This window comes from Platalea leucorodia (genome assembly GCF_965183815.1).
Source record: "Platalea leucorodia genome assembly, chromosome: 8".
Lineage (NCBI taxonomy): Eukaryota > Metazoa > Chordata > Aves > Pelecaniformes > Threskiornithidae > Platalea > Platalea leucorodia.
In genome coordinates this window covers 35774633-35793645 of record NC_138830.1, presented here as the reverse complement: position 1 = coordinate 35793645, position 19013 = coordinate 35774633, and the positions used below count along the sequence as shown (strand labels likewise).

At 52.9% G+C, this 19013-nt stretch overlaps 1 protein-coding gene across 2 annotated transcripts in view; it reads right to left on the bottom strand.

Moving 5' to 3' along the window:
- The window catches only part of VAC14 (VAC14 component of PIKFYVE complex), a 68228-nt gene that overhangs the window by 23820 nt on the left and 25395 nt on the right, over positions 1 to 19013 (bottom strand). For both annotated transcript variants that reach the window (XR_014229115.1, XM_082320967.1), the window contains exons 13-14: positions 11935 to 12085; positions 885 to 1017 (exon numbers count right to left, since the gene is read on the bottom strand). Coding sequence is in view for 1 of the 2 variants with exons in the window: in XM_082320967.1 (XP_082177093.1) it covers positions 885 to 1017; positions 11935 to 12085 (284 nt within the window). In the remaining variant the exon portion in view is untranslated. The remainder of the gene's footprint in view (positions 1 to 884; positions 1018 to 11934; positions 12086 to 19013) is intronic.

Below are 19013 nucleotides of genomic sequence, written 5' to 3'. Positions count from 1 at the left end.
GGCAACTTTTCAGGGCACTCTCAGGCTGCCTGAAGACTTGGGCACAAACTGCTGCCCAAGTGGGTCAACTCAACACCCGGCTTGGCTTAGATTTTGAGAGCTCTGCATGCTTTATTTTCCAGTCACAGTGACGGGACCTCCCCATCAGTACCTCATGCACCCCTCCACCTTTGGAGAGGCAGCTCTCTTCTCCCACGGGAGCATGGCTTGCATTTCATGCTCTTCCCATGTTAATTTTGATGTCAGCTCCCTGAAAGCAATGGAGGAAAACCCAGGGTCCTGTCCCCTCCTCCCACCAACCTCCTCACCGATTTCTCCACCTCACCTCAACCGTTAAGCTCATTATTTCCCAGCGAGCCGAGGAATTGGTGTCCCTTGCCCCAAATTTCATTGCATTAAAGATGATGCCCTGCCAGCTGCCATGACGCTTGGCTTTCCAGCCTCCGCTGCAGCTCCTTAAAAAGCCGAAGCAAAAGCTACCAACTCTGAGCATTGAAACACTCAGCTTTGGAGGACGAGGCTTTTGCTGGGCAAGCATCATGCTGAGCCAGGTGGAGGGATTCACTCGACTTGGCACCCTGAGCCCAAGCCTGTCTTCATGCTCTGGCTGGTCTAGTTGTTTCTTAACAAAACGGGCTCTGACAATGCTATTTAATAAGGAGCTACTTTGCCTCTGGGGATGGGAGCGAGAAATATGGTGCCTTGACATGTGAAAGGCAAGTCCCGTTTGCTCTAAAACCGTCTGTCAGCGAGTGAGGGAAGCTTGTGGAAATGGTTTTGGCTCCAAGGGAGCTTGGTGCTTGGGCTGCTCGACCCTGTCATCCCCAGCCCACCCTGCCCAGGGGTGCTCGGGGGCTTCGGCGAGGCTGGTGGGGTGCTCTGACCTGATGATGAAGGCTCCTCTGGTCTCCAGGAGTTTCCGTTCGCTGCTGAAGCGCTTGAGCAGATTGATCATGAACTTGTAGAAGTAGGAGTTCATGGTGGGGGTGGAGGGTGAGCACTCCAAGCTGTTCATACCTGGGGAGGCAGGGGAAGGGGAGAGCAAATTAGAGCTCTTGCCAAAGCAGTCTCGATTAGAGAGCAGACACCCAAAATATGGTCACAGCACTTGGCAGAGGAGTGTTGGGGCATGAAAAGAAGATTTCCAAGCCTCATATAACTGCATCTGCTAAGTCCAAGCAGAGTCAGCCCTGCTGCAGCTCTCTCCATCCCAGGCGAAAGCGTCTTGTGATGGTCCCAGCCCCTGAAGCAGCACGTGGGGATGAAATGGGCTTTTTGGGAGATTCTCCCGGAGCCGTTCAGCTTCAGTAGCTGATAGTAGAAGGGTGCCCGAGGCTCTAGATCAAGAGGCAATCCTGTCTCCGCAGATATGGCATGTACACTCATCCCAAGAAACAGATTGCTGGTGAGTTGAAGAGCCTTTAATCCAGCCCCACATGCCACAGATGCCCCAAGCCCAGTGTGCGCGTAGCAGCAGACACACATGTTCAGCCCTGGCTCACGGCATGGCCACCCGTTTACGCTCAGTGACGTGATTTCCCCCGAGCAGGAACCACTTGGTGCAGCAGTGTCATGTACAACATGCCCTGGGGCTAGCATAAAGTACTGGCCAAACCACAGCACAGCTCCAAGCTTAGGGATTGTACCAAAAAACGGGTTTTTTCTTTGTCCTCTGTTTGCAAAAACCCTTTATAACAAAAGCAGCTGAAGGCTGGGGAAGGGAGACTGGCATGAAGGAGCAGCTGTCCCTCCAGCCTGGAGCATCCCTGCTCCTGGAGCGCCTGCTGGGTCAGGGCACAAACCTGCTCGCTGCTTCTGCAGCAGCCATGCTTTCTGCCCAGAAGGCAAACACAGCTATCACTGATCACATTTATAAGTCTCAAAGGCAGAAAATTACAGGTAATGACAGTGGCTGGGCTCTCTGAGCAAGGAGGGTGTGGGAAGTGCCCCAGCTGGAGGGAAGGGCAAGGGTGCGAAGGCAGAGACAGGAAAGATGGCAAGGAGAGATGGTATGCTCAGGAGAGCCTAGATGTGCTCCGACACACCCAGAACCAACGCACTTCCAGGATGCAAGGCTCTTTCCTGTTTTCTCCTTAGGCACTTTGCTTGGGGCCAGAGGATTTCCAGCAGTATGGCGAAGGGATGCTCCGCACCCTCCTTCACACAGGGCGCCCGGAGCTGGCAAGCCGCTGCTCACAGCCTTTGCCAAGTGGTCAGCATCTCCCTCTGCACCTCTCAGGGCCATAAATTCAGACTCATTGGGCTCCTGTCGCTCATGTAACAGCAAATAGTGCTGCACGTTGTAATGTGCGGGCAGGGAACAGGGGCTGCTGCTGCAGGCGGCTCTCGCTGCTGCAAGGCACCCACTTGGTAAGATGTGCTAACTTGGTCCGAGACTATTTGCAGAGTGGGTAGCCAGGGCAAAGGGGCCTCTCCCAGCTCAGGGTACGCAGAGAGCATTAGAAAAAATAACCCTTCAAACCCACAAATGCAGGATGCTGGCAGGTAAAGATTGCTTTTCCCACAGTGGAACTACGAGGGAGACTGTTTATTTAGCAGGACAGCACTCAAAACAAATGTCTGGAGAGAGAGTTTTAAAGATGAGTTTGCAACAAGGGGAGTTGTCTCCCTTAATTTCTCCTATGGAAAGACTGTGTCTAACTGTGGTAAGGAGGGAAGCCGGCACACATGAGCGCCCCAAAGGTTATTCCCCCCATCCCAAGAACAGCCAGTATTTCCATCAGATCACTGAAGGAAACCTGAAGAGTTTGATTTATGTATGTTGTCTGCTTCTACCAAGACTCAGCAGAGCATGGAGCAGCCAATTAAAGATGCAATCAAGCTGCCAAACACCAGGAAAGCTGATGGAAAAGCCACTGTTTTCCACCCTGCCTGTCCTGGTGATATGCACAGATGCAGACATGGACTCAGCCAGGGCAGGTTCCTTGGGCTTGAATTTAGCATCCAAGAGAACATACACAGCCAAAGAAAAAGGAAAATAAAATACGAGGTCATCTGGACCAGAACCTGGTGTCTCCTTCCCGCTGGAGCCATGTGTTCACCCTGCCTTGGTGCATCCGAAACCCCAAACCAGGCTTTGAAGCAGGCATCTCCCAGAGCACAAGTGTTCGCTGTAGCATTGTGTTTCCCCTCAGCTGCGGGGAAGATGATCTGGGCAAAAAAAATAGGATCTAGCTGAGCCTGACGCGCTCCAAAACAAAGGTGCGTTTGTTCGAAGGCAGGGAGTACCCGGCGTGAAAATACAGCCGTGCCCCATGCGTTGTCACTACAGCTGCTCAGCACTGCTCAAAAGTGGGTTGAAAAGAGACACAGTCCAGACAAAGTGACATCGAGCAGCTCTGCCTTCCCACCATGCTTGCCCGCAGCTCAGCCTCGCATTCCCCAGCCTATAGGGCCGGCAGAGCCTCAAAAGCAAGCACTGGTTTTCTTTCTGGTGCCGAGGGTGGGAAGGGGAGGTGAAGAGCAGAAGGAAACCATCTTTCAAAGCTGCAAAAGTGATATTTTTTTGTCCATTTTGTCAGCAGTCCCGAGACATACAAACCAGAGCTGCGCTGCAACCTGCAGCAGGCAGGACATCACACCTTCATCCTCACCAGCTAGTAATGCCCCAGTGCTATAGCTTGTTCAGGGGAAGGTCTGACCTTGGAGTTTCTCCCTTCTCAAGACCCCAAAAACTGTCTTGCTGACCCCCACGGTGTCAAGGATGGCACTGCTGCTGGGGCTGGTCTCTCTCGGCAGGAGCGCAGGCAGCAGCTCTTGCCCAGTGCCTGCAGTGGCTCTGCTGTTGTTCCCTTCTCACGGCTGAGCCAGCTTTGTACCTTACCACCGCCTTGCATGCCTTCCAGTGACAGCCCAAACCGTTACGCATCGTAAAACACATCCCAAGGGAAAAACAGGAGGAGGCAGCAACTTTTCTGCTCCCTGAAAGGTCCAGCGCTTCTGTCGCTGAGGTGCCAGCAGTGATGTGCACAGGACCAAGCCCAGGAGCCGTGTGGCTGGGAACGCTGGTGCAAGATTGACCAGCCAGAAGCACCCTCAGATCTCTGCTCCCGAGGTGGTGCAGCATTTCCTGCCTCTCAGAGTGGAGACTTGTACGGACCCGCTGGGTTAGCTGGGTGTCCAAAAGCCAGAAATGCCTCAGAGATCAGATCCCAGCTGCAATCTGCAGGATGATCAGCCTCCAGCCTCTGGTCCTGCTGTTTTCTTCCTTCAACTCGTTCCTGAACCTCTGACCCTCCTGCCCAGCCCGGAGGAAGCCAGGCAGTCGGTCAGGGAGCTGGGAGCAAGGAGGGACCAGGAACAGACAGCAAAACAAGTCTTAGCCCTGTTTTTTTTAGGAGAGGAAAGCATGATGTGCGGGTCTGCACGCCCCAGGGAACAACTTCATCATCCTTTGCCTCTGGGAGCATCAAGACCGAACTCAAAAGGGATCACTTCTCCATCCCTTGGCCACCCAGTGCCCAGCAGCTATGCCTGTGTATCCCTAAGGAAAGTTTCCACCACGGCATGCTGTGCTGGAGCAGCCTTGCCAGTGCTCTCCAGGGATAACACCGGGGTGAGAAACTAGCATGTAGGAGTCTCCCAGGCTGCAAAAGACTCAACCAAATTTCAGCTGGAGTTTAAAAGGGCAATACTTCTTCCAAGCAGGCAAAACATTTCTCTTGCAAAACCTCCCAGTCCTCCAAACTTCCTGTTTGCTCTGTGTTTACAGGATGTCTAGGAAGTGGCTGGCACCTCATTTGCCATCGTCTAACCCTTCCCGGCGCAGCCCGGTACTCAGCTCGTCGCCCCATGGGTTACGGCTCAGCTCAGCGGCATCCCCGGCTCGACAGGAACCGTAGGAGCAGCTTGTCAAGTGTTTCTATGAAGCACGAGAGACAAGCAGAGAGAAGTGTTATGAAAACTGCGGCTTAATTAATTGAAGCTTGCACCTCTCCCCCTTCCCCCGAAGCAAGACTTTGCAGATCCGTAACCTGCCAGATCGGCTGTTAACGTACCCGGAGCGGGGCTGGTAGCACGTCACAGCTCTGCTGCCTTGGTTTTTTTTTATCTATCTGGCATGGAGGAGGGAGCTGGAAGAAGAAAGATCCCTGCTCAGAGGAATGACGAAACTCAGCCCAGATATCAGCTATAATAGGAACAAATGGGAATTTGCGGCCCATGGGAACATCAGAGCAGTGAAACAAGTTGGTAGAAACAGCCTGCGAAAGGCAGGTGGGAATTGCAGCTCTGTGGCTGAAATGAGTCCACAACAGCCAGCCAGCCTGGACCCTTCTCAATGACTACAGCATCCTCCTGCACGCTGGGATGCTGGGCTAACAAATCCTTTTCTGAGGCAAGCTTCACAGCCTGAGGTAGAGCCAGGGACATGAGTGGGCTTCTTGCACCACCTAAGCTGGTGCCAGCATCTGTGTCCCGTTCCCCCCCCCCCCCCCCCATGGGTGCTAGCTCAAGTGGAGTGCAGCAAACGCCTGCCGAAACCCCAAGCACTCACCAGTGGTTCATGCCATTCCCATCACTCCCATGGCCACACTATAAATCAACTGAGACAGGCAATTAGGGATCTATATTAAGGCCCTTATAAATATATATTGTATAGCAGCCTGGAACATTCTGGCTGTCTGGCTGCTTGATCGGCTGAGCCATCTCGAGACCTTCAGTGGCCAAGGTGTCCCCAGATTGCTCTAGGGGGGCCTGGCAGACTCCGACATGAACTTGGCTTTTCCTACCTTGGCTGCAAAGTGCCAAACTTCACCCTGGCATAAACGCAACTTCCACTAATTTACCATAATTGGTTTCAAACTGGTCTTAATTAAAACCGGTGCAGACTTGCTTAACTCCATTTAAACCAAATTTAAATAAGATTGTACCAGAACTGATTCCTTTCTGAAGCAAGCTAAAGCTGGGTAAGCTGTTTAAAGAGTATCCACAAGGGCATTTGCGGCAGTTTAGCTAAAATGATTTACCGCAATCCCTAATTGAAGCAATTTCAGTTCGGATATAGGGAGGGCAAGCTAAGAGCTGCTGGGGCCGAGCATCCCTCCCACGCAAGCGCCTTCTCTGGGGCATCACATTTCCAGCTCAGCACAGAGAAAGATGCCCCATGGCTCCTCTGGGAGCAGCCGGGACAAACCCGGCGGCAGCTGGAGCTGGTCCGTGAGCCTTCAACCGGGGCTTGGCTCAAGCGCCAGTGGCGTGGGAGTCGGCGCTGCCAGATGCTCCTCGGCGAAACCCTGGGCGGCGACGTGGGAATCTGCGCGGCCTCTCCCTCCGGCAGCCTTCCCCAGGATGTTTTGAATTTTAACTTTTGCAAACATGGGGCAGTGAAGCCTCGCAGAACGGGATAAAAATAGAGCTGTAAAAAAGGCAAATCCTACCCCCGCCTCCAAAAAACACGGCACAGGGCGTAGCTGGAAACAGATGCAAATGTGTCGGCAGCTCAGCTGGGCTCTGCAAAACCTCCACTGTCCCCTCGCCAGAGCGCAGGATGCTGCTGAGGAAATAAAACCACCGAAATTACGGATTGCATGGCCACGGGCTGTGCTCAGCCTGCTTTTGCAGGGCTGCCTGGGCAGACGGATGCTTCTCCCTTGCCTACCTGGCTAAAGAGCTGTGGGTTTGCAATTCCTGAGACTTCAGCATCTCGCCAGAAAGGGGTCCCCAGACGGGTCGGGGTACGTATTTTGATGCCAAATGAGGCTTTTGCTGCACTGATCCTCTGGATCCCCCCACTCCCACACAGGGTCTGTGCTTGTGCCTGCCTTGGAAGAAGGCAGCAGGCAATGATATTGCCGACGGGTTTCCTAGGAAGGATGGGAGTCCACTACTAGCTTGTTTTTCTTTGTTAAGGTAAATCAATAAGCAAAAATGCAGCAGGGGTATAGCTCAGACAATGCAAAGGAGAAGAAAATACCCAGCAGAGCTGCAAAAATGGGAGCAGTTAAGCTTGCTGGTGAGTTTACAGCAGGCTGAGGCAACTGCAAGAGAAGGTGAAGTATACGGAAGATAACCTGCAAGCAGGAATGAGCAGCAGTGGGCTTTGCCAGGCCATTTCTGCACCAATATTCCTCGCAACATCTTGGGGAAACTGAGGCAGCCCAGTACAGTAACTACACAGGGAGTGTTTGGCTAGGAGTGATCTTACCTACACCATTGACTTCTCGTGCATCAGCCCCTACAGACCAGTAATCCTGGCTTTTGTTTGGGAATCCCCAACCTTTCCGGCCAGCCATGTGCTGTAACCATCTCAGGAGGGATCTAAACCTGAAGGTACGCCAGGTGAGTTATGGCTACAGTCTGGACGGCCTCTCCTAGGGTTTTCCACAGCATCCCAGCACCACTGTTGCAGAGCATCCAGGAAAAAAATTGAAATCACCCTTTTCTTCTAATTCCCTGCCTCTCCAAGAGGCAGAAGAGCGTTTTTGAAAGTCAGCCCTCTTGCACAACTGGGAGTTCCTACTGCCAGTAGGGAAGGAGATGGCAGAGCCACCAACCGTCAGTAACCAGAGCACTGAGCTCAGAGCACTCAGGAGCAACAGGTCTCTCCTCTCTTGCTTGCTTGGCTCCTCTGCTCCCTGCTGTTGCACTCCTGATCCTGTGAAAGCTGTTGGAAACTGGCTCCTTCAAGAGCAAGCAGTCTGTTGTGCAACATCAGCTGTCTCCTTGCCTTCTGTGGAGAGGATGAGTATGGAGGGGTTTCCCTTTTATCCTTGCCAGTTTAGCAAATCTGAGCCATCTGACAACAGCTCAGCTTTTCTTTCCTACCTTTCACGGCCCCCCTGCACCCTACAGACTCTCGCCCGGTGCTTTCAGAGGCTGCCCTAACGTTTTCCAGGCCATTTGGAGGTGGGACCTTGTCCTACACTGCCATCTCTGCAGACCTATGATTACACAAATGAAGCGACAGACAACATAAAGGGAGTGGTTTGGCTCACTGAGAACAAAATCCTTCAAAGGGATGTCAATAGGAAACCCCTATCACAGGACATCACAAGTTCGGTCCAGGCTCTGGAGCACTGCATGTTCTCCAGTGGGGATACAGCAGGTCTGAACTCAAGACTATGTTTTTCAGGGACTTTTAGCAGCCTCCTCTGGAGTAATCTACTGACTCCTGGGATATCCACAGACTGCTGGTGGAAACCAATGACCCGGGGCGTGTTGGTGCACCCACGTATGGAGTCAGCCTCCTGGTAAACATCCTATAGCATGAGGTGCTCAGAAGGTACGCCACCATCCCCGTGATCTCCGGCAGGAAGCCAGGCAGGAGAGACCAGACTGACTCGGAGAGGAAAGTGCCTCCTGTGAAACAAAGGGTCGTAACCGCTTCCCCTTACAAAGATGCAGAGAAAGGAAGGAAGAGATGTGTGCAAGAGCTACCCTGTACGAGGTGGCAGATGGCATCGGCATCCTTTTGGAGGGAGCTTTCCCCTCCCATGCAGAGCAGAGCTGGAGACTAGGCTGGAGGGCTTGCACCTATGCTATTAGAATAGTTTGGGTTGGAAGGGACCTTTAAAGGTCATCTAGTCCAACCCCCCTGCAATGAACAGGGACATCTTCATCTAGATCAGGTTTGCTCAGAGCCTCATCCAACCTGACCTTGAATGTTTCCAGGGATGGGGCCACCTCTCGGGGCAACCTGTGCCAGTGTTTTACCACCCTCACTGTAAAACATTTCTTCCTTATACCTAGTCTGAATCTGGCCCCTTCTTTTAGTTTAAAACCATTACCCCTTATCCTGTTGCTACAGGCTCTATTAAAAAGTCTGTCCCCATCTTTCTCAAGTACTGAAAGGCTGCTATAAGGTCTTCCCAGAGCCTTCTCTTCTCAAGGCTGACCAACGCCAACTCTCTCAGCCTTTCCTCACAGGAGAGGTGTTGATCCCTCTGATTATCTTCGTTGCTCTCCTCTGGACCCGCTCCAACAGGTCCATGTCTTTCCTGTGCTGAGGACCCCAGAGCTGGATGCAGTACTGCAGATGTGGTCTCACCAGAGCAGAGTAGAGGGGCAGAGTCACCTCCCTCGACCTGCTGGCCTTGGTGACAACCACTCTTGGGTCATCTGCTACTTGTCCCAACTTCTACACAGTTGGCAAAACACTCTCAAAGCAAAGCAAGCAGATGGATTCCCATTGTACAAACCTGGTGGGTGCTTGCACCATCACCCCAAGGATCAGGGAGCTCTTGGGCACAGCCCTGCAGACCTTGTGCCTGAAAAGTGGGCAGAAGATAACCAAGGAGAGACTCATGGAGGTCAGCACCCAGCCACCCTCTCCCGGGGCAGCCGGAGCAGGTAGGGAGGAGAGATGTTGGGTCTCCCAGCCGGCGCTGGGCTGGGCTGGCCCCGACTCATTGTGTTTGGAGAAGGCGTCGAGGGCAGCTGACCTTACATAACCGGAGAACAAAGTGGCTAAATAAAAACTGGAGCTGGGAACAGGCTGCGGAAGTGGGACACGGCTTTCCTGACTAATCAACCAGCATCTGAAGGAAACTGAACTCAATGGCAGGGAAACAACTGCATAAACACATCCCGAGGGAAGAAAGGGAGCGAGAGGAAGTGGGGGGAAGACCATGGGGGCACTGGCCCCTTCCACCTCCCCTCCTGCCCTCGCCACTCAGGTGGCAAAGCCTGGAGGACAGGGATGGAGAGCACAGCATAGAAACCTGCTGCGAGCTCAAGGGTTTTAAGGCTGCCCATGCTCGTTTACCTGCAAAGCCACCAACTGCATGCTCAGACAGGCCTCAGAGGTAGGAGAGGAGCGGACCTGAGATGGCTCAGCCAGTGCAGCTCTCCTCCCACTGCCAGCTCTGATGGCATCTCGGTCTAAAGTGTGATGAAGGGAATGGAGCAATTTAAGCCCGGGGAGAAGCGCTGGTACCCTGCAGCCTCCCCTCCAATGGTGCAATAGCATCCTACCACTGAGAAAGTGCTGTCCAAGCCAGGGTGCGCTAGCCAGGGAGGTGTGCGTGGGGAACGCTCCCATACATCCCAGTACAAAACCAGTGACCCCAGAAGGGGTACACCCTCTCTTCAGTGCCAGCACCTCATGATTTTTGCCTGGGAAGGGCTGTACTCACAAATGCATCAGTGTGCAGGGCAGAGTTTGGGTTCACTCGCTCTCACTGTACATCACTACCCTGGGACCACTCAGACGTAGGGATTTCTACTAGCCACCCTCCCACTCCAAAAAAAGTCCCCCCAAAACAACCCTCCAATGAAGAGTCTTTTCCAAGAGCCTCCGCTTTTCCAGGCGGAATCCAGAGGGTCCTGGCCCACCTGTGACCCCTCATTCCCCAGGGAGCTGGAGCCCAGCAGCTGATCCACTCTCAGCCCTGGGTGGTCAGAGCCAGACAGGACTGGGGCCACGTCCCTCCACGCTAAATGTCCGAGGCCAATGAATTGGCCTCTTTTCCCCTCCCCAAAAACCTCTGCCTTTGGGTGAAAGCCAACAACCCTGCAAAGCTCAGCCCCAAATAAATTTCCAAAGCAACAATTTTCTGGTGCATTACAAGGAAGAGGAAAGTAGGTGAGGAAGCCAGAGCCCGTTAGGACCTGTGTGGGGGCAAGTTGCCCCACGCTGGGGCAACAGGAGCTCTGGCTCCAAGCAGATCTGCTCAATGTGGGGAGAGCCAGACTCTTTTCAAACGTTACATTTGAATAAGCGAAGCCAAGTTGCGCTTCCAGATAGCTAACAGGGGCCACGGCAGCCGTTAGGATCCACGCCATCCAGCCTGCTATTTTTAGATCACCCACAAGGAAGGAAACCTCAGACAACCATCAGTGCGAGCTGAACTGCAGCTCCTCAGCTGCTTGGCCAGCACCACAAGAGCTGCTCCACCCAGGCGGTCTCGCTTCTGACACCGGGAGGATGGATGTGACTTGCAGAGGGCTGGGGGAGGTCGCCAGCATTGCAGCCCCCACCCCTCCATCACAGAGCCTGGCTCCTGCTGCCAGCGTAAAACAGATAGATCTGCAAAAAAAAACCCCACCCAAACAACCCAAAACCTGAGCTGGTTGCTGGTGCGGACCTTTCTAAGCCTGGGGAGAGGCAAGTGATCTGGGATCTTCAGAGAAAACAAAGCCCAGGGAGCAGAAAGCAAAGCCTCTCTCTCCGGCGGTGATTTTGCAAGGCCCCTGGCCGCATCCTGCACAGGGAGAGGCAGCCTTGGCTCCATACTCGGGTTGCAATCCAAAGCTGCTGTGAAACGTGCATTTGGCTGGGACGACCTGGCCTGGGGAGTACAACATTGCAGGCCCTTAAATAGCAGCAGCGGAAGAGAAGGGGCAGCCAAACAACTGCAAAGGGTGAGCCGCAGACAAGGGAAGGTGGAAAAAACTTCCTGATGTGCAAGGATGATTAATGAAAGGTTTTTTTTTTTTAATCCCCCAAGCCCCCAGAAAATAGGATTGTCCCTCTTCATCTCTCTTCTGAGGTCCTACCTGACACTCAGAGCACCGTAGCAGTTCATAGTCAATGTGGGCAGCCTTCAACAGGCAACATGGGCACAGACTGAACCCTCTGCAGATCCATCTGTGTTTTGAACACCCCGGCTTGCAGCCAGCATCCCATCCCTGAGCTGCTTTTAGAGGCTCTGAGAACTTTTACAAGGAGAGAAGAGGCCGGCACCCAAGGTCCCGTAAAAAATCAGACAATAATGACCTCCCTCCACACCGGCCTCTGCAGCATCCTGCTGCTAAACAGTGTCCTAAATCCCCAAAACACAAGCCAGAGGAAAGCAATAAAAAAAAGACAGTCCCCTGGTCTGTGCCATGGCAGACTCAATCCCCAAGTGATGCCAGGTAGGGATGAATATATTGATTTATTACTGTGAGAAAGGCTTCTCCTTCTGCCCGAGCAAAGCTGACTGGTGCCACTGAGCATCAGGGAGCCGGGAGTCGTGGAGCTGTGGCACTCACCGGAGGAGCTCAGCTGGCTGGCTCTGGCCGGGACGTGAAGCTCCACCGGGCCAGGTCGCACATCGGAACTGTCGGAGGGACCATGACCCTCTGTCTGTCCCGCCGGAGAAGAAGCGATCTCGGCCAGCACTTCCAGGTCCTTCAGGATAACCTGCGGAGAGAGGGACGACATGGGGTGAGCATGCACAGGGGCAGAGGCAGCTGGTGGGGTGAGCTTTCCTTTCCAAACCCATGCCCAGAGAGGGTCAGATAGGAAGCAAACACCAAATCCCAGCACATCAAGAACAGCGTAGGGAAAAGAGGGCTACCTATGAAGTTCGAAGTAGAAATTTCAAATGATTGCAGAGGAGATGGGGCAGGAAAAAGAAAAGGGGAGAAAAAAAACAGTTTCTGTTCTGCGAGTCCCAAGGGAGCATGTGAAATTAAATCTCATTTATGCAACCATGAGCAGGGCTTGCTTCTCCCTCTTCCCACTTTGGGGAGGTCTGGGTTTTGCTTCCCAACTCCCCTTCCTAACTGCAGATTTGGGACAACCCCAGCAAGAGCATGGGGATGTTCTTGGGGGCAAACATCAGTCTGCCTGCCTGGCCCCCCCGTGTCCCCAGCTCGCCTCGTTCAGGGTAGCATCTGAGAGCAGGCTGCCTGCAGTCAGGACGATGAAGCAGAGCTGCCATTCGGATTTCATAGCTCTTGCCTTCCAGAAGTTCCTGAATTACTCTATATATAGCATTTCTGGAGAAGTTATTACAGGGTGGGTTTTTTTTTCATCCTCAACCCTTCTCATGTCTCAGGCTATTTTAGGTCCCCCTTCATTGAAATGTCCTTGGGTCTAGATGTTTCATCAGCCGTCCTTGATGCTCTGAGCGTAGCAGGGCTGTGCAGAGCAGAAAAGCTGCCAAAAAGGGCCGATTGCCACGTCTAACCCATCAGCATCCAGCACAGCACATCCCCAACCACCACTTGCCCACCAGCATAGCATCCCAGGCTTTCCATGTGTTCTCACAAGGCATCTTTTTGAGGAGCTACAGTTATATGGGAGTTTTAGCTTCTGAGCTCCCCCCAAAAAAATAGAAAGAAATAAAAGCCAATTATGTCTTTTTTTGATCATGCAGAACTTGAAAATACGACCACTGAAAATCAGAAAGAGGAATCCCTGGGTTTCTCTGTATCTTAAGCTGTTTTTTTGGTGTTTTTTTTTTTTTTTGTAATTAGGGCTGATTTTTAAGCCCCCAGCAGTCTTTGAGCAGGCAGCGAGCTGTCCAGGCTTTGGTGCAGAGCTGGCTGTGGGGAAGCAGCCTGCCACGGGCACCATGAGGCTCCAGCACGTTTGGGAAGACCCTGTGCCTATAAACATGATTAAGTCCCAGCCTGCGGCTCCCCTGGGTATGAAAAACCATAACAACAACTCGTGCAATGAGGAGCTATGATGCTGCTGTCCCCAAAGAATATGGCACCTCCGTGAGGCTGTCAAGGATGGGACCTCATTACCATCATGGGACACCACTGCCATCGCCAGCCTTCATCCTTTTCCAGGGAAGTGATGCTACGGTCCTCGGCAGAGGAAAGAGGTTCCTCCCTCTCTGCTGGCTTTGCAGGGCTTTCAAGCATTGGTGGCTCAGATAAAGCAATGTTGACAGTGTTTTGTTTCAAGTGGAGGATGCCCCTGAGCAAAGCTCACGACTCCTGGTCTCCTGAAGCCCTATGTAGATTCGCTGTTGGCTAATCACGCAGCTCAGCTTCACTTGCAGCCTTTGAGCAGGGAAAGGAACTAATTTGGGTCTCAAGCTCTCACAGCTGGGGAAACAACACCCACAGAGGTTTCCACGTCTCATTGTCTTTGGCTAAAACGGGCAAAGAGACGCAGGGCTTGGCTACTGGGGCCGGCAGGCGGGTGAGAGACAGGACTCTTCTTCATGCTACTGATTTTGCCGAACCCAACACACATGCTAACACAACCAGGATGACATATCCTACCATGCCAAGGCCACATCAACACATAGCTGATGTACTGCATGAACCAGTCACCTGTGACTGCCACCCTGCTGCATTTACTGCTGCCACGATCCCCCCTAGAGCCCACCCATCCAGCCGAACACTTGGGCTATCATCCAGCGTAGACTTCACCAGCAGCTCCTGCAGCATCAGGAAACAGAACCAAGACCCTAGGCTGGGCAAAAATCATCCCTGCTGCCTCCCAAAGCATTTAGAGCCATGTCTTATCCCATGAGGTTGGATCCTTGATCCATCCTCCCAGAGCTGTGTACTGAGCCCCATCTCTGAGATGCTGCTTGGGCTCGGGATGCTCCGGTCAGGCTCAGACTGGACCTCTCAAACTTTGGAGAGGTTAAGGGGTGTCACCCCAAGCCAGCTGTGTAGGTCACAGGCGGGAGGTGGAAAAAGCAGCATAGGCTAGATTTTGCAATTGGAAAACATGGAGGAAATAAGAAGCAGGAGGGACGGGTGCAGAGCACCTGCAGGAAGAGGAGGAGTAGGCGGCTGCGAAGACCCGGGGTTTTCCAGCCGTGGGAAAGAGGCAGGGAGCTCCAGCTCCTGCTGCTTCTTCCCTGCATGCTCCGGAGTGGGTTCCCAGCCAGGGACGGAGGAAAGCCAGGAGCACTTGGTATGCGCTGCACATCCCTGCGCTAAGCAAAGCTGGAGCTGGCAGCTGGCTTTGTGCAAGCGAGGAGGCTGTAAGAAAGCAATATCCTGCCATTGCCATGGCAACGGGCCGGCTGCGCCAGGAGCAAGCCAGTCCCATCCGTCAGGAGCCGAGCGACCATCGGACTCAACAGCACTGGAACACAGGGACCGGAGCCATTCCCAGTTGCCGGGCGAGCGCGCGATCCTGATGGCCAGCCTGGAGGAGCAGCCACCAAGGACATTTTCCTGGCCCATAAGGGATTTCCGTGAAGGTTTCCCAGTGGTGATGAGCTGTAGAACAGTGTACCCCTGCTCCAGGTGAACATGGGGCTGCTTAGCATGAACTGGAAGGAGCAGGGAAAGAAGCATCATGACGGATGGGGAGACTTGACCAACGCTGCAAGCTGTTCCCAGCACAGGGATGAAGAGCAGGACGGAGGAGGTCGAGCTCTTTCCACAGCACACGGATGAGGAGCAGGTTATCAGACAGTTATAAATAAGCTGCTATAAATAAATAAGCAGCTAATTCTCCTCCCTGGGAATAGGCAAGATTTCTCCCTGTATTGCCTCCAGAGCATGGACTTTGAGGGCACACAAAACTGTTGGTCTCTCTAGCTTCTCCAGATCTAGGTCAGGTTAATTTGCCTCTTGTTCTGGTTGAACAGAGCCGAGGCCAGCTCTGCCGTTGGTGGCGCAGGGGAAAACCAGGGGAAAAGCAGCCCCCGAATGGCACGTGCTGGATGGATGCTCCTCCTGCGTGCAAAGCATCACCTTGATGCTCCCGGGGAGGACTTTGCCTCTGGCCAAAGTGCTGGGCTGGCCCTGGCCCATTGCAGAGGAAGGAGAGGTAACCCCAAATCCACTGCAGACCCCTGGGGAGCGAGACTTAGCACCCTGCAGCACATGCTGACTACTAGGACACCAGGGCAGGCTGCAGCAGCAGCTCCAGGGGTACACATGATGGCAAGGATAGGGAGCTCCTGAAGATGCTGTCCTTGCTGGTATTTATGGAAAAGTTTAAAAAAAAAAAAAAAAGTGCAAAGATGAAAATGCCTGCGCGCAGCAGGGAGGTGCTCACGGGTGGCCTCGGATGTCCCATGCAATGAAACAGGGCACGCGACACCAGGGACAAGGTTATTCTCACCAAGGAGAAGATGGGAATCCAGCTGAAGCAAGATGCCACCAAGATGGAGAACAGGAAGGTTAAGGGCTGCAAAGCACTTCTTCAAAAGGGACCAGGATCAGGGTGGCTGTGGAAAACCCCACGGCACTACCAGGATCAGCAAGGCAGTGGGGCGGAGGAGTGGCCCGGTGGGGACCAGGAAAGCTGAGGATGCTGCTGGGTGCTTCCTCCTGCTCCACCACTCCGAAGCCGCCCCTCACTGCCACAGCGTGGACTGAGGCTTCCCCAGAGGCCTTCATTTATTTTATTTTTTTTTTCTCCCTCCAAACCTTTTAGCTGTAGCCAGGGAAGGGGAGGTGAGCATAGGCAGGCAGTCCCGGAGCCAAGAGCGGCCAGCAGCGAGGCTGGCCGAGCCCCAGACACACACAGTGTGAAAAGCAAACTTGCGTCCCCCCTGCCTCCACCGCCTTTAAAGACAGAAAAAGAAAAGAAAAACCACCATTAATCTTCCCACATCAATTTAACTGGACCTCTTTTCAGGTCCCCGGCACAGCAACTTTTATCCTCTGATCTTGCCAAGACCTTTTTTTTCCCCTTTATAGCCACCGGATTTCAGCCTGTGGCCGGGAGAGGATGGGGAGCAGAGGGAAGGCAGTGGGACAGGGGGCTTCTCCTCTCCTCCCCAGGGTGAATCCTGCCAGGTCATACTAACACATTCTCATGGCATAAGCAAATACAGCAGGCAGTGGAGGGGTCACTTGGTAATACAGCCGTAACCACCTGAAACCAAGCTGCAACCTGAAAACTCCCTGTCCTCCCTCCTGCTTTTGCAAATCCCCCATTCGTCCCTGCTGCGGGCATGCGACGGCCAGGCCTGCAGCACCCCGAGCGGCAGGAGCACAAGCGCTGTCACAGCTCAGAGCACCTCTTTAAATGTGTTTAATTAGCGTACAGGGAGCTTAACCTGCACGCCACCTGATGCCAGTCACAGGGTGAGATGCCAATGAGGTATTTCTTCATGCATTAGAGGGAAGGGAAGGAGGCAGGACAGGTCCAGCCAGTGGGACGGGACTGGAGAAAGCTGGAGCTGCCCCGGAGCATCCCTGCAGGCCATGCTGCAGTGGGCTGAATACTTGCAACCCCTTCAAATTCAGCACCCAGAGTCCCAGCGCTTATGACAGCCAAAGGGTTTGCTTTTATTTGCTACCCTGTCTCCCATCCAGCACCTCCCTCTGCACCCCAGGGAGCCAGGCACCCAAAGCCGAGCTCACCAAATCCTGCATCCTACACCTTCATCCCACCCTGGATCCACCCCGAACCAGCTCCCTGGGACAGGGATTGCCTGCACCTCCACAGCAAACAGGTTTTCTACGGTTTTAGTCTGCTCCGTGATTTCATCCCTGGTTTAACCCAGAAATGCTGCAAGCGCCTTCTGGAAACCGCCTTGAACCCAGACTGCCAGTTTACCACTGGCAGTATATGTTCAGTATACGTATAAACTGTATATGCATATATATATGCCAGCCATGCAGTTATGGTCTGGAACTGGTGCTGAGCCAAGAAGCTCTCTGTGGATCACGCTCCCCCCAAGAAACTTCCTATTCCTGCACAATGAAGTGCACAGATTATCTTTCAACCCAGTGCCCTTGCAATGCCTCGAGTCCTTGGAGAAAGCATCACCCCACCCTGCTTTAAGACTTTTGCTTAGGGGCTGCTTCCACATATGGCAAGCTGGGCTGACCACATTTTCCACCATCCAACTGAAATTATATACCTCTCTCTATAACCCACCATATTAGTCCTAAGCTCATCCTCAGTGTAACTTCCCTCTTGAAAACGTGTAGCCTCCCTGCCTCAGTACCTTGTAGCTTTGAGTCTCTCTCCAGAGAAGCTTTACCACCAAAAAAATGAAAATAAAAGCCAGGCACATGTACATTAGAGTTCTCCTCTTTGCAGTCTTTAGTTTACACCCTCTGCTTTGCATGGGGTCACAATATTTCAGCAGTGGTGAATTAAAGGCTGGAAGCTGGAGCACAATGCCTCTAAAACCAACAGAGGAAAGCTCCAAACCAAACCACGCTAAGACAGCTATTCGTTTTGGCACAAGCCTTTGTTCAGCTTCATTGTACTGGGAATCGGGCGTGATGGGAGAAGTTCGCCAGCATTTAGCACAACAGCACAACTCAGAGAGCAGGGCACAGACCTGGGCTTCAAAACCCTGTGGTGCTGCAGCAGGACATGCAGGAGGGGTGTAGGAGTTAACAATAAAGGAGACATGAATATCAGTATACCACCATACCTGGGGTTCCTCCTCTCCTAGCTTAGTACTGGAAACCCAAGAGAGGGGCAAAATGTTTCAGCTTGTCATGGAGAAGTTGGCTTGAAGGTCACGCAGACATTCAAGTCCATCACTACCTCTACAGGCAGTGGTAGCCCAGGCTGAGCTAACCCTCTCTAGGGAAGGGTACCAACTCTTGTCCAGTGCTAGGAGGAGACTTCTAAGGATGCTCTAGGAGATACAGCTGCAAACAGCAAGCTAAGAAACCATTTGGATCTTCTTGCTGTATTCAAAGCCTTGCCTGGCCACTGCATAAACACAGGTAGGTTTTCACATTAGCAGAGTTGAGAGGAAGCTGGAGTCTATCCTGCTTCACATCAGACACCAGCTCCACCTCATGCGTCATTCCTGCATGAGTCAGACAAAAGTCCCAGCACAACTTCCAACCCCCAGCAAGATTGAGAGGAGCAGATAAGGAAACAGGAACACGTTTAGTCGTAAAGAAACAACTGCATTTTGGAGCTGGAGAAAGGAAAACAAAGCAAAGAAAGAAACCCAGCAGCATCACTGCTTCACGGTTTTCTGAGGTGCCCTCACTGCCTGTTGTGTCCAAATTAACTCAGCACCTGTGTCCAGCCAGGAAGGACCCAGGGAACTGAACAGCTACATCAGAAGCTGCCTTTGCACCAGGAGCTTGCAGAGGGAGATGACCCAAAGAGCAGCTCTTCCTTTCAGCAGTGCCTTCCAGCAGCGGTGCTTTTAACCTGTGGGTGGAAAGGTCCAACCCACTGCTCCCAAAGGGCACTTGGGCTTTGACTTTTCACCTTTTCTAACATCAATTCTTCAACCTGGTGTCAGGGCTGCAAGACTTGCACCAACAAAAGGAGCAGCTTGTGCAGAAAAACCCATTCCCAGCAGGATCCTGTTAGTCTTGGAGCTGTAACAAAGTTTTTAAGCACATCAAATTTTAACCAGGGCTTTTAAAGATTGCCTTCAAAACCAGGTCTCAAATGCGGGACGGAGCACCTCCCTGCCGGG